The 24,839-nt window shown below is 45.5% G+C and overlaps 1 protein-coding gene across 2 annotated transcripts in view; it reads right to left on the bottom strand.

Moving 5' to 3' along the window:
* Positions 1-24,839, bottom strand: part of ss18 (SS18 subunit of BAF chromatin remodeling complex) — a 90,558-nt gene that overhangs the window by 60,600 nt on the left and 5,119 nt on the right. For both annotated transcript variants that reach the window (XM_078215622.1, XM_078215621.1), the window contains exon 2: positions 13,325-13,401. In XM_078215622.1, coding sequence (XP_078071748.1) covers positions 13,325-13,401 — 77 coding nt within the window. The remainder of the gene's footprint in view (positions 1-13,324; positions 13,402-24,839) is intronic.

Raw genomic sequence — 24,839 nt, forward strand, 5'->3', positions numbered from 1 at the left:
AGCAATCTAGCAGGGCTGCTTTGTCCTGGATGGTGTCAAGCTTCTTGAGTGTTGTTGCAGCTGCACTCATCCAGGCAAGTGGAGAGTATTCCATTACATTCCTTGTAGTTGGTGCACAGGCTTTGGGGAGTCAGGAGGCAAGTTACTCACCACAGGATTCTGAATCCGAGCTGCTCTTGATACAGTAAGAAGTCTCACAACACCAGGTTAAAGTCCAACAGGTGTATTTGGTAGCAAAAGCCACTAGCTTTCGAAGCGCTGCTCCTTCACATCTGCTCTTGATGGCCACAATATTTATATGTTGGAGAAGGTCATTGCCTGGCACTTGTGTGGCGTGAATGTTACTTGCCACTCGTCAGCCCAAGCCTGGATATTGTCCAGGCCGCACTTGGAATATAGTGTTCAATTCTGGTCGCCACACTACCAGAAGGATGTGGAGGCTTTGGAGAGGATACAGAAAAGATTTACCAGGATGTTGCCTGGTATGGAGGGCATTAGCTATGAGGAGAGGTTGGAGAAACTTGGTTTGTTCTCACTGGAGCGACGGAGGGGAGACCTGATAGAAGTCTACAAGATGAGGGGCATGGACAGAGTGGATAGTCAGAAGCTTTTTCCCCCGAGAGTGGAAGAGTCAATTACTGGCGGGCACAGGTTTAATATGCGAGGGGCAAGGTTTAAAGGAGATGTACGAGGCAAGGTTTTTTTTAAAAAACGCAGAGGGTGGTGGGTGCTTGGAACTCGTTGCCGGGGGAGGTAGTGGAAGTGGATACGTTAGTGACTTTTAAGGGGCATCTTGACAAGTACATGAATAGGATGGGAATAGAGCGATATGGTCCGCGGAAAGGTAGGGGGTTTTAGTTCAGTCGGGCAGCATGGTCAGTGCAGGCTTGGAGGGCCGAAGGGCCTGTTCCTGTGTTGTAATTTTCTTTGTTTTGCTGCATTTGGACATGGGCTGCTTCGGTATCTGAGGAGTGGCGAATGGTGCTGAACATTGTGCAATCATCAGTGAACATCCCCACTTTTGACCTTGTGATGGAGGGAAGGTCATTGATGAAGCAGCTGAAGATGGTTGGGTCTGGGACACTCCCCTGAGGGACTCCTGCAGAGATGTCCTGGAGCTTAAGACGATTGACCTCCAAAGCTAAGAGATTGCCCAGCATGGACCGTATTTGTTGGTCCTTTGCCGTAATGAAGTAAACTCAGACTGCAAAACAAAACTATCAGTTGTGCAGAATTGGACCGAAAGGTTAAGGGACTTCAAGATCAAGCTGCAGTCTGTGTCTCCCCGAAAGAGGAGAAACAGAAATGTCGGAAACTTGCAGACGAGAATATGATCCTGAAACACAGTAAGCGTCCGTCAATGCCTACTCCAAGAATTTATCCTATTCTGGAACGAATAGAACAAATGTGGGCAAGATAGCCAAGGGAAGTCCATGGGGAGAGGAGTCCTCTTCCTCGGTGTCGGTGAATTCTTGAACCTAACACAAGAATGGATGTGACTGACAGGAAGAGCGTGCGGGCAAATCATGTGATAAACAATTAATCATGGTCGAGGGGTAGCAGTGGCCTAGTGGACCGGTAACCCAGGGTAACGCTCTGGTGACCTGGGTGTGAATCCCACCACGGCAGATGGTAAAACTTAAATTTAAAAAACAAAATCAGGAATTAAAAAGTCCAATGATGACCATAAACCCATTGTTGTAAAAACCTAGCTGGTTCACTACTGCCCATTAGGGAAGGAAATCTTCTGTCCTTACCCGGTCTGGCCTACACATGACTCCAGATCCACAGCAATGCAGTTGACTATTAAATACCCTCAGGGTTGAGCAGTAAAAGCTGGCCTGGCCAGCGCCACCCTCATCCCATGAATGAATAAACTTTAAAAAGTTGGTGGCCCGATTAATATCTTTGGACTGGGAACCCACATCAAGTAGTATCGAGAAGTTGCGTACCAGTTTCAGTCTCCCTTTTGAGTCATGTTTCAGATTTCCTGTTTTTTGGCACTTTCTTTAAGTCATGGCCATTTCTCCTCTAGAAATACTGATTGTTTATTTGTCACAGTTTTCATTTCTGCTCCAAGTTGAGAGAGGCTGGTCTATACCATAGAAACCCTACACAGTGCAGAAGGAGGCCATTTGGCCCATCGAGCCTGCACCAACAACATTCCCACCCAGGTCATGTCCTATCCCTATAACCCCACATATTTACCCTTCTAATCCCCCTGACATTAAGGGGCAATTTATCATGGCCAATCAACCTTACCCGCATATCACAGGGGAGAACATGCCCCTGTCTACATCAATGGGGACGAAGTAGAAATGGTCAAGAGCTTCAAGTTTTTCGGTGTCCAGATCACCAACAACCTCTCCTGGTTCCCCCATGCTGACGCTACAGTTCGAAAGCCCACTTTCACAGAAGATTAAAGGAAATTTGGCATGTCAGCTACGACTCTCACCAACTTTTACAGATGCACCACAGAAAGCATTCTTTCTGGTTGTATCATAGCTTGGTATGGCTCCTGCTCTGCCCAAGACCGCAAGAAACCACAAAAGGTCGTGAATGTAGGCCAACCCATCACGCAAACCAGCCTCCCGTTCATCCCGCTGCCTCGGTAAAGCAGCCAGCATAATTAAGGACTCCACGCACCCCGGACATTTTCTCTTCCACCTTCTTCCATCAGGAAAAGGATACAAAAGTCTGAGGCCACGTATCAACCGACTCCAGAACAGCTTCTTCCCTGCTGCCGTCAGACTTTTGAATGGACCTACCTTGCATTAAGTTGATTTTTCTCTACATCTTAGCTATGACTGTAACTCTACATTCTGCACTCTCTCCTTTCCTTCTCTATGAATAGTATGCCTTGTCTGTATAGCGTGCAACAATTAATACTTTTCACTGTATACTAATGCATGTGACAATAATAAATCAAATCAAATCTTTGGACTGTGGGAGGAAACCGGAGCAGCCGGAGGAAACCCACGCAGACACGGGGAGAACGTGCAAACTCCACACAGTGACCAGAGGCCGAATCGAGCTGGGTCCCTGGCGCTGTGAGGCAGTCTTGCTAATCACTGTGCAGCCCCAATATAATATCCTCCTGATTACGTGGAGGCACCACATCTGAGTCATGGCCGTCTTTGTTCCTGCCACAGATGCTGCCTGGCCTGCTGAATAGTCCCTGTATTCTCAGTTTGATTTGCTCGTGTGCACTGCGCTGGTTTACCCCACGCTAGGCAGATAATTAAGGGTCCACGGAGTGAAATATAATACGCAATCACTGTTAGACCATTAAAAATAGCTCCCACTGATTACGGTGCAATTATCTCACTGACGTAACGGGAGCTCCAAGAACCCAGTCCTCAAAGACTGCACCATCCAATGGCACGCAGAGGAACTGAGCTACTATTTATTCAGCTTGGTTTCCATCAACATCTTTCAGCAAATCACAAAGCCTGTCATTTTGGAAACTTGCCAAAAACGCCAAGAACTGCAACACAAATAACAAACCAGACCAGGAGAAATGAACTTGCATTTCTCCTGCATCTTTCACCGCCTCAGAACATTCCAAAGCACTTTACAGCCACTTAAATATTTTTGAAGCATAGTCATTCTTGTAAAGAACAAAGAAAATTACAGCACAAGAACAGGCCCTTCGGCCCTCCAAGCCTGCACCGACCATGCTGCCCGACTGAACTAAAATCCCCTACCCTTCCGGGGACCATATCTCTCTATTCCCATGGGAATAGAGGGATTATGGTCTTTGTCAAGGCGCCCCTTAAATGTCACTATCGTATCTGCTTCCACTACCTCCCCCGGCAGTGAGTTCCAGGCACATTGTACTGTAGGGAAAAAAAAACAGCAGCCAACTTGTGCACAGCAAGATCCCACAAACAGCACATCTCGCAAAGCACAGTATGATTGGAACAAGTCAACATGGTTTTACTGTCACGGAAATATTGGCAGCATGAAAATATCATGGAAATCAGAAATTGGCATATTTTCTGGCTATAAATTTTAAACTGTGGGAATTGAGATAATTAATGCAGGAACAGAGAGACTGCGTGAACGGAACTAGTGCATTTGATATGTTGATTAACTTAGCAACATTGAGCCGTTTACCCAAGGCAAGTTAGTAACAATGGGGAGGCAGAACAAGAAAGAAAGTGATACAAGGTGTAAAGAAGAAGGGTTATAAAAAGATGCATAATGTGAGTTTATTCTGCTTTTAAACTCAAAAAGCTAAAATCAGGAGCTGAAGGTAATCAAATCTGGGGAAGTGAAGTTCTAAAAAGGTTAGGTCAGGTAAGGGGAAAACATATTTAAGGGGATACCTAAACTTATGCTGGGAGCTGTTATTCTAGATCTCAGCCAATAGTAGGAACAGCTACTTAACTCAAGCAACCAGTGTGTGTGTGTGCGTGCGTGCGCGCGTGCGTGTGAAGGAAGTCTGTTTTCAAAAGCAAGCTGCTGCTTTATCTCAGAAGCAACCCCAAGACACTGAACAGCACTGTGTGGTAACCATTACTGGATTTTTAAATCGATGTTAAAATCTAAAAGGTTTGATTGGTCACATGTATTAACATACAGTGAAAAGTATTGTTTCTTGCGCGCTATACAGACAAAGCATATTGTTCATAGAGAAGGAAAGGAGAGAGTGCAGAATGTAGTGTTACAGTCATAGCTAGGGTGTAGAGAAAGATCAACTTAACGCAAGGTAAGTCCATTCAAAGGTCTGACAACAGTTCTTGAGTCGGTTGATATGTGACCTCAGACTTTTTCCCGACGGAAGAAGGTGGAAGAGAGAATGTCCGGGGTGTGTGGGATCCTTGATTGTGCTGGCTGCTTTTCCGAGGCAGCGGGAAGTGTAGATAGAATCAATGGATGGGAGGCTGGATTGCGTGATGGATTGGGCTACATTCATGACCTTTTGTAGTTTCTTGCGGTCTTGGGCAGAGCAGGAGCCATACCAAGCTGTGATACAACCAGAAAGAACAGAACCTAGTGGGAAGATGTTCAAATTCACACAGGCTATTCCAAAGTTTGAAAAATTGAAGCATTTTTAAATTTAGATGGCTGAATGAAATCCACACATCTTTCAAACTGCGGAAGGAAACCGGAGCACCTGGAGGAAACCCACGCAGACACGGGGAGAACATGCAGACTCCGCACAGACAGTGACCCAAGCCGAGAATCGAACCCGGGTCCCTGGTGCTGTCCCACCCTGCCGTCCCAATTTGAAAGAATGAAACAAACTAATTTTGACAGGTGGATAAGAGCATTCACAAGAGGGAACCTATGAAAACCTTAGAGAAATAATTCGACAAGAATTTAAAGATTTGCTACTTTCAACTCATGCAGAGGAATAAAGAGTTAAAACTGCTTGGTAGACAGCAGTGCTGGCAGATGATTATGAGCTGTTCCATGAATCAAAACCTTTTTTTGCAACACCCTTTTAGCTCTGTGAAGAATAGAAAATGGGAAGTCGAGAAGAGATTGAGGAAGAGAAGGGGCTGCAGGAGATTTGAAGGAACTTTCACCCCAGAATAAAAAAAGGCGCTGAGGGTGGGAGAGATATCAAAAAGATTAGATTGCATAAAATTGACCACACCAAGTCAATGTGCTGGGGAATAGTTGGCAAATTGGTTAGTCTAGAAGGAAACAAGAAAAGGACTGCAAAGTCAGAGACTTTGGGACAAGATAAGCCAGTAGGCTTATTATTCAAAGAGAAAAGCAAGCAACAGGGTTGGCTGGAGCTGTGAAAACACACGCACAGGTCAGCAACAGATGGCAGGTGTGTTTAAAGATTTTGTCTGCGAGTGAAAGGTCTCTTCATGTCGAAAAGATGGCAGACGGTTATCTCAGTTGGCTGGACAGCTGGTTTGTGATGCCGGACGATGCCAGCAGTGGGAGTTCAATTCCTGCTCCAGCTGAGTAGTAGTGATGAATCAGGAAAAAGGTAAAAGATTCTGAAAGTGGTTCCCTCAAATTCAATTGGATAGTGGGAAAGTATTTGGACTTCAACATCCTGACAGGTTGAACCCAGTAAGATTATCACAGGTGCAAAAGAATTTGAATTGATGCTCACTGATGCTGGGACAAAGAGGTTTCCGCTGGCCAGGAAATCTAAAACACGGGGGTACAGTCTCAAAATAAGCAGCCGATCACTTCGGACTGAGAGGACGACAAATTATTTTCACTCATTGTTGCGAATCTTTGGAATCCTCTTCCTCAGAGCTGTGGATGCTCCATCGTTGAACATATTTCAGGCTGGGACAGAGAGATGTTTGGCACGTCAGCTACAGCTCTCACCACCTTTTAGATGCCCCATAGAAAGCATTCTTTCTGGTTGTATCACAGCTTGGTATGGCTCCTGCTCTGCCCAAGACCGCAAGAAACTACAAAAGGTGGTGAATGTAGCCCAACCCATCACGCAAACCAGCCTCCTGGCCATTGATTCTATCTACACTTCCCACTGCCTCGGCAAAGCAGCCAGCATAATTAAGGACCCCACGCACCCCGGACATTCTCTCTTCCACCTTCTTCCTTCGGGAAAAAGATACAAAAGTCTAAGGTCACGTACCAACCAACTCAAGAACAGCTTCTTCCCTGCTGCCGTCAGACTTTTGAATGGACTTACCTTGCATTAAGTTGATCTTTCTCTACACCCTAGCTATGACTATAACACTACATTCTGCACTCTCTCCTTTCCTTCTCTATAAACGGTTTGCTTTGTCTGTATAGAACCATAGAAAATTACAGCTCAGAAACAGGCCTTTTGGCCCTTCTCGTCTGTGCCGAACCATTTTATGCCTAGTCCCACTGACCTGCACTTGGACCATATCCCTCCACACCCCTCTCATCCATGAACCCGTCCAAGTTTTTCTTAAATGTTAAAAGTGACCCCGCATTTACCACTTTATCCGGCAGCTCATTCCACACTCCCACCACTCTCTGCGTGAAGAAGCCCCCCCTAATATTCCCTTTAAACTTTTCTCCTTTCACCCTTAACCCATGCCCTCTGGTTTTTTTCTCCCCTAGCCTCAGCGGAAAAAACCTGCTTGCATTCACTCTATCTATACCCATCAAAATCTTATACACCTCTATCAAATCTCCCCTCAATCTTCTACGCTCCAGGGAATAAAGTCCCAACCTATTCAATCTCTCTCTGTAACTCAGCTTCTCAAGTCCCGGCAACATCCTTGTGAACCTTCTCTGCACTCTTTCAATCTTATTTACATCCTTCCTGTAACTAGGTGACCAAAACTGTACACAATACTCCAAACTCGGCCTCACCAATGCCTTATATAACCTTACCATAACACTCCAACTTTTATACTCGATACTCCGATTTATAAAGGCCAATGTACCAAAGGCACTCTTTACGACCCTATCCACCTGTGACGTCACTTTTAGGGAATTCTGTACCTGTATTCCCAGATCCCTCTGTTCAACTGCACTCTTCAGAGTCCTACCATTTACCCTGTATGTTCTACTTTGATTTGTCCTTCCAAAGTGCAATATCTCACACTTGTCTGCGTTAAATTCCATTTGCCATTTTTCAGCCCATTTTTCTAGTTGGTCCAAATCCCTCTGCAAGCTTTGAAAACCTTCCTCACTGTCCACTACACCTCCAATCTTTGTATCATCAGCAAACTTGCTGATCCAATTGACCACATTATCATCCAGATCATTGATATAGATGACAAACAACAATGGACCCAACACCGATCCCTGCGGCACACCACTAGTCACAGGCCTCCACTCAGAGAAGCAATCCTCCACAACCACTCTCTGGCTTCTTCCATTGAAAGAAGTTTAACAACACCAGGTTAAAGTCCAACAGGTTTATTTGGTAGCAAAAGCCACACAAGCTTTCGGAGCTCTAAGCCCCTTCTTCAGGTGAGTGGGAATTCTGTTCACAAACAGAGCTTATAAAGACACAGACTCAATTTACATGAATAATGGTTGGAATGCGAATACTTACAACTAATCAAGTCTTTAAGAAACAAAACAATGTGAGTGGAGAGAGCATCAAGACAGGCTAAAAAGATGTGTATCGTCTCCAGACAAGACAGCCAGTGAAACTCTGCAGGTCTTTATAAGCTCTGTTTGTGAACAGAATTCCCACTCACCTGAAGAAGGGGCTTAGAGCTCCGAAAGCTTGTGTGGCCTTTGCTACCAAATAAACCTGTTGGACTATAACCTGGTGTTGTTAAACTTCTTACTGTGTTTACCCCAGTCCAACGCCAGCATCTCCACATCAGTTCTTCCATTGAGCCAGTGTCTTATCCAATTTACTTACTCCCCATGTATACCTAGCGACTGAACCTTCCTAACTAACCTCCCATGAGGGACCTTGTCAAAGGCCTTGCTGAAATCCAGGTAGACAACATCCACCGCCTTCCCATCATCCACTTTCTTGGTAATCTCCTCGAAAAACTCTAATAGATTGGTCAAACATGACCTACCATGCACAATGCCATGTTGACTCTCCCTAATAAGTCCCTGTCTATCCAAATATTTGTAGATCCTATCCCTCATCACACCTTCCAATAACTTGCCCACCACCGACGTCAAACTTACTGGCCGATAATTTCCCGGATTTCTTTTGGAACCTTTTTTAAACAACGGAACAACATGAGCCACCCTCCAATCATCCGGCACCTCCCCCGTGAATACTGACATTTTAAATATGTCTGCCAGGACCCCTGCAAGTTCAACACTAGCTTCCCTCAAGGTCCGTGGGAATACCCTGTCCGGTCCTGGGGATTTATCCACTCTGATTTGCCTCAAGACAGCGAGCACCTCCTCCCCTTTAATCTGTAAAGGTTCCATGGCCTCCCTACCAGTTTGCCCTATTTCCGTAGACTCCATGCCCGTTTCCTCAGTAAATACGGATGCAAAAAAACCATTTAGTATCTCCCCCATCTCTTTTGGTTCCATACACAGTCTACCACTCTGGTCTTCAAGAGGACCAATTTTATCCCTCACTATCCTTTTGCTCCTAACATACCTATAGAAGTTCTTTGGATTTTCCTTCACTCTGTCTGCCAAAGCAACCTCATGTCTTCTTTTAGCCCTCCTGATTTCCCTCTTAAGTAGCTTCTTGCACTTTTTATACTCCTCGAGCATCTGATGTGTTCCTTGCTGCCTGTACATTTCATACAACTCTCTCTTCCTCTTAATCAGTGTTACAATCTCCCTCGAGAACCAAGGTTCCTTATTCTTATTTACTTTGCCTTTAATCCTGACAGGAACATACAAACTCTGCACTCTCAAAATTTCTCCTTTGAAGGCCTCCCACTTTCCATTTACATCCTTACCAGAGAACAAAGAACACGCAAGAAACAATACTTTTCACTGTATGTTAATACATGTGACAATAATAAATCGAATAATGACATTATTGAATTGTAGTGACTGGAGTTCACCAATTGTGATGGTAACAAAACCAGATAAAACAAAGACAGTGTGTGGACTATAAGAAGGTAACTGGGCAAGACTCGTACCCGATTCACAATTGGGGGACTGCCTTGAAACAGTGGAACTTTGTCAAAGTTCATTACAAGGATTGAGTTGCTAAAAGTGTGTTGGCAAGTACCTCTGTCAGAAAGTGCAAAGGAGATTTCAGCCCTTGTAACATTGAACATACTGCTCAGTTCAAAGTCATGCCACTTGGAACGAATGATACACCATTCCAGAGACTAATGGAAAGGATTATTAATGGACTGAGTCTCTGTGCTGTATACATTGATACATACTGTGGGACACGGCTTAGATTCTCTGGACATCTGAGGAATGAAAGGTGATCTCATTGACACCCGCAGAATTCTGAAGGGGCTTCATAGGGTGGACACAGAGGGGTTTCCACTGGCCAGGAAATCTAAAACACGGGGGTACAGCCTCAAAATAAGGGGCCGATCACTTAGGACTGAGATGAGAAGAAATTACTTTCACTCAAAGGGTTGTGAATCTTTGGAATCCTCTTCCTCAGAGTTGTGGCTGCTCCATCGTTGAACATATTTCAGGCTGGGACAGAGAGATTTTCAGTCTCTCAGAGAATTAAGGGATATGGAGAGTGGGCGGTAAAAATGGAGTTGAAGCCCAAGATCAGGTATTAAAATGGGGGAGCAGGCTAGATGGGCCAAGTGGTCTACACCTGCTCCAATCTCGTGTTCTTTATTAACTTTGAATAGCGATATTAAAGGAATAAATATTGACCAGGGCACCAGCCAGAATTTCTGCTCTTCTTACAGGTTGTACCAGGAGGACCTTTTATATCCAATCTAGAATAGAGACGGGGCCTCAGTTTTACATCTCATTCAAAAGGCAGCATCTCCAACAGCGCAGCACTTCCTCGGAACCGGTATGGAGGGTTCCTGGGGTAGAGAGGGAGGAATGTCAACTTGGAATAGATGTTCAGCTCTCTGGACTCTGAGTATGAACAAAGCGGGAAGAGTTTCTCTGGCCTTCCCTCAGCGTGTTTGTTGGTGACGGGAAGTGGAACGCCATTGGCTGGTGGTGGGATCCTCTAGTTCCCCCTCTGTCAATGAGAATTCCCATGGGAGCTGCCCACGTTACCAGGAAACCCGCAGCAGGGGATACATCACTGGGTGGGACCAGAGAATCCCGCCGGCGTGAATGGCCAGAGAATTCCGGCCAGTATTGTTGGTGACATTGATTATTGAAGATAATGACTCGAGGAACACTAATGATTCTCCTAAAATGGAAGTAAAATTTCCACACATTAACAGTTATACACAACGTGGAATCAAATAAATTTGGAGTTCTGCTTAATATTTCAAGAATAAAGATTTTTTTTAAGCAAGGAAATTTACAAGCCACCAATGGAAAGAATTTACCAAGACATAACATTGGCTTGGTAACACCGAACAAAACTCTTGAAGAAAAGAGACATATTGCTGAAGCTTTTCATCTTGCACTTATCAGGACAAATACAATAATACCAAATGATCAGAACAATTTATACCAAAAAGGAAAAAAGGGTGATTGGTTAAGACATCACCATGGAGAATTTATCATGCAGCTATTGCCCCCAGGCGTTTATTTGGTTTAAAAAGGGGCAACGCCTGGATATGTTCCAGGTGCCCGCGTTTGAATAAAAGGTAGCTTCTAGCAAGCGGAAGTCAGCCACATTGTGAGCCCGACTGATAATCTTTAAATTGATATTGTAATTCTCAGAAAACTCAGTATTGTTTAGCAAGTGCTGCCCAATCATGGAATCACATTTCACATAAAATTAATCTTATGTTTGAGATTGCTATGAATCAAATAGAGTTTTTTTAAAATTCATTTGAGGGACATGGGTGTCGCTGGCTAGGCCAGCATTTATTGCCCATCCCTAGTTGCCCCTTGAGAAGGTGGTGGTGAGCTGCCTTCTTGAATCGCTGCAGTCTATGTGCTGTGGGTTGACCCACAATGCCGTTAGGGAGGGAATTCCAGGATTTTGACCCAGCAACTGCAAAGGAACGGCGATATATTTCCAAGTCAGGATGGTGAGTGGCTTGGAGGGGAACATGCAGGTGGTGGTGTTCCCAGGTATCTGCTGCCCTTGTCCTTCTAGATGGAAGTGGTCGTGGGTTTGGAAGGTGCTGTCTGAGGCTCTTTGGTGAGTTGCTGCAGTGCACCTTGTGGATAGTACACACTGCTGCTACTGAGCGTCGGTGGTGGAGGGAGTGAATGTTTGTGGATGTGGTGCCAATCAAGCGGACTGCTTTGTCCTGGATGGTGTCAAGCTTCTCGAGTGTTGTTGGAGCTGCACCCATCCAGGCAAGTGGGGAGTATTCCATCACACTCCTGACTTGTGCCTTGTAGATAGTGGACAGGCTTTGGGGAGTCAGGTGGTGAGTTATTTGCCACAGTATTCCCAGCCTCTGATCTGCTCTTGTAGCCACTGTGTTTATGCGGTGAGTCCAGTTCAGTTTCTGGTCAATGGTAACCCCAAGGATGTTGACAGTGGGAGATTCAGTGATGGTTACACCATTGAATATCAAGGGGCAATGGTTAGAGTGTCTCTTATTGGTGATGGTCATTGCCTGGCATTTGTGTGGCGTGAATGTTACTTGCCACTTGTCAACCCAAGCTTGGATATTGTCCAGATCTCGTTGCATTTGAACACGGATTGCTTCAGTATCTGAGGAATTGCGAACGGTGCTGAACATTGTGCAATCATCGGTGAACATCCCCACTTCTGACCTTATGAAGGAGGGAAGGTCATTGATGAAGCAGCTGAAGATTGTTGGGCCTAGGACACTATCCTGAGGGACTCCTGCAGAGATGTCCTGGAGCTGAGATGACTGACCCTCCACAACCATCTTCCTATGTACCAGGTATGACTCCAACCAGTGGAGAGTTGGCCTCCTGATACCCATTGATTCCAGTTTCGCCAGGGCTCCTTGATGCCACACTCGGTCGAATGCAGCCTTGATGTCAAGGGCTGTCACTCTCACCTCACCTCAGGAATTCAGTTCTTTTGCCCATGTTTGAACCAAGGTTGGTTAGGATGCATATCCTCCATCTCACCCGCTCAGCAAATCCTTTTAATTCCCTTCTCCCCCGTGTTCTTGTCTAACTTTTCTTTAAATGTATCTATACTATTCACTTCAATCTAAAGTACAGATTTAAAAGGTTTATTTATTAGTGTCACAAGTAGGCTTACATTCACACTGCAATGAAGTTACTGTGAAAACCCCGGAGTCGCCACACTCCGGTCCTGTTCGGGTATGTTGAGGGAGGATTTAGCATGGCCTATGCACCCTAACCAGCACATCTTTCGGACTGTGGGAGGAAACCGGAGCACCCGGAGGAAACCCACGCAGACACAGGGAGAACGTGCCGACTCTGCACAGACAGTGACCCAAGCCGGGAATCGAACCCGAGTCCCTGGCGCTGTGAGGCAGTAGTGCTAACCCACTGTGCCACCGTGCTGCCCCACAGTAGTGAGTTCCACATTCTTACCAATCTCCAGGTAAAGAAGTTCCTCCTGAATTCCCAATCAGATGTAGTGACTGTCTTGTACTAATAGCCCAAGTTCTGGTCTCCCCCACCTTCTCAATGTCTAGCCCATCAAAAAAAAAAAGAACTTTTTAGAATTTTGAAACACTCTTATTGGATCACCTCTTTCCTAGAGCGAAGAGCTTGGGCCTGTTCACTCGCACTCATGGCCATGCTCCATATCTTTATTCATTTGCACTGTTGTCACACAACACACACAATTCCCCCAACCTAGACTCAGTGACTGAAAGCAGTTCGTGTAACTGGTTGCAACTCACCAAAATGCAGAAGCAAAAAAAGATCAACTTACTGGGAGCATTCGGCAGTTTTCCCTTTGCTCTGGTAATCCATTATGCACTGGATCAGCTGGTTGTTTTCATCCAGTAACTAATAAAAGAATAGAAATAAAACAGGAAATCAGTACAACAGGCAGAAACTCAATGGGTCTGAAGGCACACCAAGATGATCACTGTTCAAAAGTCTCATCTTCATTAACTTGGCTTCAAACTGTCCCAGTGAACCAATCAGATACAGCCCACACCGATATACGTCCACTCTATTCCTGCTTAAGCAAGAAGGAGCTCAAAAGATGTTAAAAATCAGAGAATATTGTTACGACGCAGAAGTTGATGAAGCCACACCAAATCTCCCAAAGAGGAATACCTCGCTTCCTAATCTGTTAAAGGTGTGAACTGTTCTTCATTCATGTTTAGAGGTTCATTAACATAACAACCTGACACTCGCTTTAAGTGAACAATTAACAAGTTATTTATTTAACCAACCGGGAACTTTAACTAAACAAGTAACATATCGATTAAAGAAAGAAACTTCTGGAATGCTGTTCAAGTAAGTACAAGGTCCATTCATTACCCCAAAAAATCAGAAATTTAGTCTCTCAGAAAATATACAACCAGGTGCCTTTGCTTTGGGAAAACCTTTGGAGTTCTTCTGTCGGTTCCGCTGTCTCTGAGCTCTCTGATTTTGGTACCCTTCGTTAGATAGATGGAAAGTTCTCTTAGGAGATATTCTAAACTGGCAGGGAGTCGCTCTTGCCCTCTCTCGGTGTTTAGAGGTGGCAGCTCTTCAGTTGATTTCCTCTTTATAACTCTGATGACCTCATCAACTTTTCACACCAGGATTGGTCTGAGGTTGTCAACAACAGCAAATTCAAATTTGATAGGTTCCTGGTAGCTGAGTGTCTTCTTTAAACTGATAGGCTGCCAAAATTCAAAAGCCTGTAACCAAAGCAGCCCTGATGCTTGGTCCTCGTTACAAATGTTGCACTCTGTGTACCCTCTGTGCCTGCGTTTTAAACATCCAAGCACTGGCACAAAACCAACTTTTAAAGGGACCACAATTCACAACAATATCTTTGCGCCGCCCACTTCAGGATTTGAGCACAAAGACCGAGGCTTAACACTCCCCCAATCCGCTGTCGTCCAGAAATCCCTATATAAATGGTTTGGACTCTGGGCGGCACGGTAGCACAGTGGTTAGCACTACTGCTTCACAGCTCCAGGGTCCCGAGTTCGATTCCCGGCTTGGGTCATTGTCTGTGTGGAGTTTGCACATTCTCCTCGTGTCTGCGTGGGTTTCCTCCGGGTGCTCCGGTTTCCTCCCACACTCCAAAGATGTGCGGGTTAGGTTGATTGGCCATGCTAAAATTGCCCCTTAGTGTCCTGGGATGCGTAGATTAGGGGGATTAGCAGGTAAAATATGTAGGGATATGGGGGTAGGGCTTGGGTGGGATTGTGGTCGGTGCAGACTCGATGGGCCGAATGGCCTCTTTCTGTGTTGTAAGGATTCTATGATTTCTATGGATTCTATGATAAAATTTGAAGAGCAGCAGTCCCATAACCAACTCCCACCGTCAATACGACTGCTCACAACCTTTAACCGCTCCTGTTTTATAGCCAACTTGTTATCCATTCTGCTGCTTGTCGCAACACCACACGCTCTTGTCCTTAGTCTCATGTCCATGATGCCATACCCTTTTCATAGGCGGCACGGTGGCACAGTGGTTAGTACTGCTGCCTCACAGTGCCAGGGACCAGGGTTCAATTCCGGCCTCGGGTCACTGTCTGCACATTCTCCCCGTGTCTGCGTGGGTTTCCTCCGGGTGCTCCGATTTCCTCCCACAGTCTGAAAGAGGTGTTGGTTAGGGTGCATTGGCCATGCTAAATTCTCCCTCAGTGTACCCAAACAGGCGCCAGAGTGTGGCAACTAGGGGATTTTCAGAGTTACTTCATTGCAGTGTTAATGTAAGCCGACTTGTGACTAATAAATAAATTCTAAGCTTTAGGTTGTTTGAAAGTCCATATACATCACAACCAATACATTCAAGGGGAGACGGTGACATGGTGATAATGTCTAGTGATCCCAAGACCAAGGTTAGTGTCTGGGGACAAGGGTTCAATCCCCAAAATGGCAATTGGTGCAACTTATATTCAATTCATAAAATCTGCAACATAAACTTAGTCTCAGTAATAATGGACTTTGTTCACGACCCTTTGTAGTTTCTTGCGGTCTTGGGCAGAGCAGGAGTCATATCAAGCTGTGATACAACCCGAAAGAATGCTTTCTATGGTGCATCTGTAAAAGTTGGAGAGAGTCGTAGCGGATACGTCAATTGCGGTCTGTGGGTTAGAAAGTCTAGGATCCAAGCCCTTGGCCACGGAGTTTGGAGATGAGTTTTGTGGGAATAATGGTGTTGAAGGCTGAGCTGTAATCAATAAATAGGAGTCTGACATAGGTGTTATCCAGGTGTTCCAGGGTTGAGTGCAGAGCCAGGGAGATGGCGTCTGCTGTGGACCTGTTGCGGCGGTAGGTAAACTGTAGTGGATTGACGCAATCCGGGAGGCTGGAATTGATTCGTGCCATGACTAGGGGCTGAATGGCCTCCTGCTGGTTCTCATGTTGCGCCCTGGACTGGTTGTCCCCTTCGGAATATTACAGTAACTGTGCGACGATCCTCGGGCATTACACCGTTGCAAATGAAATTTCCACCAATTTAACCATGCCTCACTATCGCTTCCCTGGCTTCTTTCAGTCTATGATGTGGAGATGCCGGTGACTGGGGTAAACACAGTAAGAGTTTTAACAAGTGTCATGGTGAGCAATCACTGAAACAACTCTATGATGACATCAACAAGTTCCATCCCATCATCAGACTCACCATGGACTACTCTCCGGAATCGGTTGCATTCTTGGACACACGCATCTCCATTAAGGACGGTCACCTCAGCACCTCACTGTACCGCAAGCCCACGGATAACCTCACGATGCTCCACTTCTCCAGCTTCCACCCTAAACACGTTAAAGAAGCCATCCCCTACGGACAAGCCCTCCGAATACACAGGATCTGCTCGGATGAGGAGGATCTCAACAGACACCTCCAGACGCTGAAAGATGCCCTCATAAGAACAGGATATGGCGCTCAACTCATCGATCAACAGTTCCGACGCGCCACAGCGAAAAACCGCACCGACCTTCTCAGAAGACAAACACGGGACACGGTGGACAGAGTACCCTTCGTCGTCCAGTACTTCCCCGGAGCGGAGAAGCTACGGCATCTCCTCCGGAGCCTTCAACATGTCATTGATGAAGATGAACATCTCGCCAAGGCCATCCCCACACCCCCACTTCTTGCCTTCAAACAACCGCACAACCTCAAACAGACCATTGTCCGCAGCAAACTACTCAGCCTTCAGAACAGTGACCACGACACCACACAACCCTGCCACAGCAACCTCTGCAAGACGTGCCGGATCAGCGACACGGATGCCATCATCTCACGTGAGAACACGGTACCTACTCTTGCAACTCGGCCAACATTGTCGACCTGATACGCTGCAGGAAAGGATGTCCCGAGGCATGGTACATTGGGGAAACCATGCAGACGCTACGACGATGGATGAATGAACACCGCTCGACAATCACCAGGCAAGACTGTTCTCTTCCTGTGGGGGAGCACTTCAGCAGTCACGGGCATTCAGCCTCTGATCTTCAGGTAAGCGTTCTCCAAGGCGGCCTTCACGACACACGACAGCGCAGAGTCGCTGAGCAGAAACTGATAGCCAAGTTCCGCACACATGAGGACGGCCTAAACCGGGATGTTGGATTTATGTCACATTATCAGTAACCCCCACAGCTTGCCTCCTGGACTTGCAGGCTGTCCTGTCTGGAGACAATACACATCTCTTTAACCTGTGCTTAATGCTCCCTCCACCCACATTGTCTGTATCTTTAAGATCTGGTTGGCTGTAGGGATTCGCATTCTAATCAGTATTCTGTAACTTGATTTTGTGTCTCTGTGCCTTGTTTGAGAGCACATTTCCACTCCATCTGACGAAGGAGCAACTAATGGGATTTGCTACCAAATAAACCTGTTGGACTTTAACCTGGTGTTGTTAAAACTCTTACTGTTCTTTCAGTCCATGCACAGGTAATCCATCGGAAACAGAGTTCTTATTCTACATTTGATGAGTTTATCAATTACAATATTTCTGCCGTGTTACTGTCATTACCTGTGAGATTATCTTCTCTCTCCCTTAGTGGCCCAATACAGACCTTAAGTTTCCCTTTCCTGATTTATATAACTGTAGAGTATTTTAGGGAATCTTATGGCGCAGAGGGTGAGTGTCCCTGCCTCTCAGCCAGAAGCTCTGTGTTCAAGTCCCATCCCAGGACTTGGTGTCCAAGGAAGTTCACCAAGACAGGCGGTAAGAGTGGGAGAGATTCCCGATGAGCCAAGAGATGGAAGGAATGTTGGACCCTCTACCGTCAATACCCATAGCTCCAGGCTATAACAAACAAACATGGGAAAGTGTACGTTGTCATAGCAACTCAGACTTCCAAGTGAACTGTAATCACCACCACAGAATATTTTATTATTCCTTTCCAGGTCATAGTCCTTCTTTGCATTTCTAATCGTTTAGAGTCATAGAGGTTTACAGCATGGAAACAGGCCCTTCGGCCCAACTTGTCCATGCCGCCATTTTTTTAAAACCCCTAAGCTAATCCCAATTGCCTGCATTTGGCCCATATCCCTCTATACCCATATAACTATCTAAATGCTTTTTAAAAGGCAAAATTGTACCCACCTCTACTACTACCTCTGGCAGCTTGTTCCAAACACTCACCACCCTCTGTGTGAAAACATTGGCCCTCTGGACACTTTTGTATCTCTCACCTTAAACCTATGCCCTCTAGTTTTAGACTCCCCTACCTTTGGGAAAAGATATTGACTATCTAGCTGATCTGTGCCCCTCATTATTTTATAGACCTCTATAAGGTCACCCCTCAGCCTCCTACAATCCAGAGGAAAAAAGTCCCAGTCTATCCAGCCTTTAGCTCAAACCATCAAGTCCTGGTAGCATCCTAGTCAATCTTTTCTGCACTCTTTCTAGTTTAATAATATCCTTTCTATAATAGGATGACCAGAACTGCACACACTATTCCAAGTGTGGCCTTACCAATGTCTTGTACAACTTCAACAAGACGTCCCAACTCCTGTATTCAATGTTCTGACCGATGAAACCAAGCATGCCGAATGCCTTCTTCACCACTCTGTTCACCTGTGACTCCACTTTCAAGGAGCTATGAACACGTACCCCTAGATCTCTTTGTTCTGTAACTCTCCCCAACGCCCTACCATTAACTGAGTAAGTCCTGCCCTGGTTCAATCTACCAAAATGCATCACCTCGCATTTGTCGAAATTAAACTCCATCTGCCATTCGTCAGCCCATTGGCCCAATTGATCAAGATCCCGTTGCAATTGGAGATAACTTTCTTCACTGTCCACTATGCCACCAATCTTGGTGTCATCTGCAAACTTACTAACCATGCCCTCTATATTCTATCCAAATCATTAATATAAATGACAAATAACAGTGGGCCCAGCACTGATCCCCAAGGCACACCGCTGGTCACAGGCCTCCAGTTTGAAAAACAACTCTCTACAACCACCCTCTGGCTTCTGTCAAGAAGCTAATTTGGTATCTATTTAGATACCTCACCCTGAATCCCATGAGATTTAAACTTATGCAACAACCTACCATGCGGTACCTTGTCAAAATTTTAAAAAACTTGTTCCCTAATCTCCCCCATTTAATCTAGGCCCTTTTCTTCAAATTCCAAATCCTTTCATTCTTCACTGATCAAGGTTTCATTTTTTTTTTGAAGCCTAACATATTTCTCCTGAACCGTGCACATCACTTTTTTTTAAAAAAACTATTTCCCATTGCTGTTCGTCTTATCTGCCAAAATAGTCTTCCATCTATTCCCATCCCACATCCCCTCACAATTAGCTATTTTTCCAAAATCCTGAGAGTGGTCCCAGGATTTGATCTTCAGCTCTCCTCTGTTTCTCTCAATCATCATTATGATTGTTATCGTTCAAATGCTCCCCTCTCTTACTTTTCCTATCTGCCCTGGTTAATGCCCCCTTTCAAAAACTCTGTCGTGATTCCTCTCATCAATTTTTACAGATGCACCATTGAAAACATCTTCCCAGATGTATTACAGCTTGGAATGGCTCCTGCTCTGACCAAAACCAAGTGGTGAGTCGGATCTCAAACAATGATGAGACAGAGTACAGGAATGAGATAGAGAATCTGGTGAGCTGGTGCAGCAACAATAACTCTCCCTCAATGTCAACAAAATGAAGGAGCTAGTCATCGACTTCAGGAAGTATAGTGGAGAACATGCCCCTGTCTACATCAACGAGAACAAAGTAGAAATGAGTTCAAGTTTTAGGTGTCCAGATCACCAACGACCTGTCCTGGTCTCTCCATGGCAACGCTATAGTTAAGAAAGCCCAACAATGCCTCTGCTTTCCCAGGAGGCTAAGGAAATTTGGCATGTCCGCAACAACTCTCACCATTTTTTACAGATGCGCCATAGAAAACATTCTTTCTGGGTGTATCACAGCTTGGTATGGCTCCTGCTCTGTCAAGAGCGCAAGAAACTTCAAAGGGTCGTGAATGTAGCCCAGTCCATCACACAAACCAGCCTCCCATCCATTGACATTGTCTACACTTCCTGCTGTCTCGGCAAAGCAGCCAGCATCATCAAAGACTCACACATCCCAGACATTCTCTCTTCCACCTTCCTCTGTCGGGAAAAAGCTATCACGTGCCAACCAACTCAAATCAGCTTCTTCCCTGCTGCTGTCAGACTTTTGAATGGACCTACCTCGCGTTAAGTTGATCTTTCTCTACACCATAGCTATAACTGTAACACTACATTCTGCACTCACTCCTTTCCTTCTCTATGAACAGTATGTTTTGTCTGTATAGCGCGCAAGAAACAACACTTTTCACTGTATCCCAATACACGTGACAATAACAAAATCAAGGAAAAAAGGGCGAGATTATTGTCATCGCACCAGTTCACCAGATTCTCTCTTTCCTGTACTCCGTCTCATCATTGTTTGAGATCCGACCCACTGTTTGGTCAGAACAGAAGCCATACTAAGCAGCATGGTAGCACAGTGGTTAGCACTGCTGCCTCACAGCGCCAGGGACCCAGGTTCGATTCCCGGCTTGGGTCACTGTCTGTGCAGAGTCTGCACATTCTCTCCATGTCTGCGTGGGTTTCCTCCAGGTGCTCTGGTTTCGTCCCACACTCCAAAAATGTACAGGTTAGGTGGATTGGCCATGCTAAATTGACCCTCAGTGTCAGGGGTACTAGCTAGGGTAAATGAATAGGGTTATGGGGATAAGGCCTGGGTGGGATTGTGGTCGGTGCAGACTGATGGGCCAAATGGCCTCCTTCTGTACTGTAGGATTCTATGGTTCTATAAAAAAAGGGACAGGCCTATGATTCTATTACTTTGTGGTACATCCAGAAAGATGTTTTCAATGGTGCATCTGTAAAAACTGCATGAAACTGCCAAAATAGACAAATTGTCTATATTATACTTCATTTGCCCATTCACTCTATCTATATCCCTTTGTAGTCTCCTTATGTCCTCATCACAACTCACAAAGGTTGGTGGAATTACGGATAGTGATGAGGACCATCAGAGGATACAGCAGGATATAGATCGATTGGAGACTTGGGCAGAGAGGTGGCAGATGGAGTTTAATCCGGACAAATGTGAGGTAAAACATTTTGGAAGGTCTAATACAGATAGGAAATTTATAGTAAATGGCAGAACCCTTCAGAGTATTGATAGGCAAAGGGATCTGGGTGTACAGGTACACAGGTCACTGAAAGTGGCAATGCAGGTGGAGAAGGTAATCAAGAAGGCATACGGCACGCTTGCCTTCATCAGCCGGGGCATTGAGTTTAAAAATTGGCAAGTCATGTTGCAGCTTTATAGAACCTTAGTTAGGCCGCACTTGGAATATAGTGTTCAATTCTGGTCGCCACACTACCAGAAGGATATGGAGGCTTTGGAGAGGGTACAGAAAAGATTTACCAGGATGTTGCCTGGTATGGAGGGCATTAGCTATGAGGAGAGGTTGGAGAAACTTGGTTTGTTCTCACTGGAACGACGGAGGTTGAGGGGCGACCTGATAGAAGTCTACAAGATTATGAGGGGCATGGAGAGAGTGGATAGTCAGAAACTTTTTCCCCAGGGTGGAAGAGTCAATTACTAGGGGGCAGAGGTTTAAGGTGCGAGGGGCAAGGTTTAAAGGAGATGTATGAGGCAGGTGTTTTTTTAAAACACAGAGGGTGGTGGGTGCCTGGAACTCACTGCCAGGGAAGGTAGTGGAAGCAGATACAATAGTGACTTTTAAGGAGCGTCTTGACAAATACATGAATAGGATGGGAAGAGAGGGATATGGTCTCTGGAAGGGTAGGGGTTTGAGTTCAGTCGGGCAGCATGGTCGGTGCAGGCTTGGAGGGCCGAAGGGCCTGTTCCTGTGCTGTAACTTTCTTTGTTCTATTTTTGTGTCAGCTGCAAATTTACTCACTATGATTCTATACCTTCAGTCCTTTCCTCCAAGTCATTTATACAAATTATAAACAGTTGGGGCTCCGACACTGAGCCCCGTGGCACACCACTCCACATCCTGCCAACCTGAAAGAGACTCATTTATGCCAACTCCTCTTTCCTGTTAGCCAGCCAACCAATCTTCAGTCCGTGCCAACCTGCCAGTCCCTACACCATGAGCTTTATTTTCCACAATAACCTTTGATGTGTCACCTTATCTAATGCCTTCCGCAAATCGAAGCACAGAACATCCACCGATTCCCCTTCCGCTGCAGCACATGCTACGTCTTCAAAAGAACTCCAATCAATTGGCTGGACATGATTTCCTTTCACTTGTTAACTCTTTCCAATTTACTTGATCTTTTTCCTCCCCCCCCGCAAGCGCCTGCTATAACATCTTTAATAACGTCCTCCAACATTCTTCCATGACAGATTCTAACTGTCTCCTGTGGTTTCCTGCTTTCTGTCTCCCTCCTATTTTGAATAAGAGAGTTATATTGGAAGTGTTCCAATGTAATGGAACCTTCCCAGGGTGCTGTAGAATACAAAAATCCAAATTTATTTTTCACTGCTTCTACTTTTCGGTTTTCTGGAGTGCTCTAATTGAAATCTCCCAATGATTATAACTTTCATTTCATACATCTGTCAATATACAATACACAATCACCAATCCTGCTCTGTATTCAGTTATGTTTCAGTTTTTCCTGCCATATCTTCTTAGAAATCTTAGAAACCCTACAGTACAGAAAGAGGCCATTCGGCCCATCGAGTCTGCACCGACTACAAATAGTGACCACAATTCTGTTAGTCAAATAGTGACCACAATTCTGTTAGCCAAATAGTGACCACAATTCTGTTAGCTTTAGGATAGTGATGGAAAAGGATGAGTGGTGTCCCAAGGGTAAGGTGTTGGATTGGGGGAAGGCTAACTTTATTGGGATCAGGCAGAAATTGGCAGCTCTTGATTGGGAGAGGCTGTTTGAGGGTAAATCCACATCTGGTATGTGGCAGTCTTTTAAGGAACGGTTGTTAGGGCTACAGGACAAGCATGTGCCTGTAAAAAAGAAGGATAGGAAGGGTAGGATTAGAGAACCGTGGATAACCAGGGAAATTGAGGGACTGGTCAAAAGGAAAAGAGAGGCGTATGTTAGGTCCAAGCAGCTAAAAACGGAGGGAGCTCTGGAGGAGTATAATGAAAGTAGGAAAATACTCAAACGGGGAATTAGAAGAGCAAAAAGGGGTCACGAAATGTTCTTGGCAGACAGGATTAAGGAGAATCCCAAGGCATTTTATTCATACGTTAGGAACAAAAGGGTTGTCAGGGAAAAAATCGGACCTCTCAGGGACAAAAGTGGGGACTTGTGCTTGGAGCCCAAAGAGGTAGGGGAGATCCTAAATGAATACTTTGCGTCGGTATTCACTAAGGAGAGGGATGTGTTGACTGGGAGTGTCTCGGAGGGGAGTGTTGAACCGTTGGAGAAAATCTCCATTACAAAGGAGGAAGTGTTAGGTTTGTTAGAGAATATAAAGACTGACAAATCCCCAGGGCCTGATGGAATCTATCCAAGGCTGCTCAGGGAGACGAGAGGTGAAATAGTTGGGCCTCTGACGCAAATCTTTGACTCGTCACTGGACACAGGTGAGGTCCCAGAGGATTGGAGGATAGCCAATGTGGTCCCGTTATTTAAGAAGGGTAGGAAGGATAACCCGGGTAATTATAGGCCGGTGAGCTTGACGTCCGTGGTGGGGAAGTTGTTGGAGAAGATTCTTAAAGATAGGATGTATGCGCATTTAGAAAGGAATAAACTCATTAACGATAGTCAACATGGTTTTGTGAGAGGGAGGTCATGCCTCACGAACCTGGTGGTGTTTTTTGAAGAAGTGACCAAAATGGTTGACGAAGGAAGGGCCGTGGATGTTGTCTATATGGACTTTAGTAAAGCGTTTGACAAAGTCCCTCATGGTAGGCTAGTGAAAAAGGTTGGATCCCATGGGATAAAGGGGGAGGTGGCTAGATGGGTGGAGAACTGGCTTGGTCATAGAAGACAGAGGGTGGTAGTGGAAGGGTCTTTTTCCGGCTGGAGGCCTGTGACTAGTGGTGTACCGCAGGGCTCTGTATTGGGACCTCTGCTGTTTGTGATTTATATAAATGATCTGGAAGAAGGAGTAACTGGGGTGATCAGTAAGTTTGCGGACGACACAAAACTGGCAGGACTTGCAGATAGTGAGGAACATTGTCAGAGGCTACAGAAGGATATAGATAGGCTGGAAATTTGGGCAAGGAAATGGCAGATGGAGTTCAATGCTGATAAATGCGAAGTGATGCATTTTGGTGGGAATAATGTAGGGAGGAGCTACACGATAAATGGAAGAACCATAAAGGGTGTAGAGACGCAGAGGGACCTGGGTGTGCAAGTCCACAGATCTTTGAAGGTGACGTCACAGGTGGAGAAGGTGGTGAAGAAGGCATATGGCATGCTTGCCTTTATAGGACGGGGCATAGAGTATAAAAGTTGGGGTCGTTGCAGATGTATAGAACGTTGGTTCGGCCGCATTTGGAATACTGCGTCCAGTTCTGGTCGCCACACTACCAGAAGGACGTGGAGGCTTTGGAGAGAGTACAGAGGAGGTTTACCAGGATGTTGCCTGGTATGGAGGGGCTTGGTTATGAGGAGAGATTGGGGAAACTGGGGTTGTTCTCCTTGGAAAGACGGAGGATGAGGGGAGACTTAATAGAGGTGTATAAAATTATGAAAGGCATAGATAGGGTGAACGGTGGGAAGCTTTTCCCCGGGTCGGTGGTGACGTTCACGAGGGGTCATAGGTTCAAGGTGAAGGGGGGGAGGTTTAACACAGATATCAGAAGGACATATTTCACAC

The sequence above is a fragment of the Mustelus asterias genome, chromosome 7 (assembly GCF_964213995.1).
Source record: "Mustelus asterias chromosome 7, sMusAst1.hap1.1, whole genome shotgun sequence".
NCBI classification, from domain to species: Eukaryota; Metazoa; Chordata; class Chondrichthyes; order Carcharhiniformes; family Triakidae; genus Mustelus; species Mustelus asterias.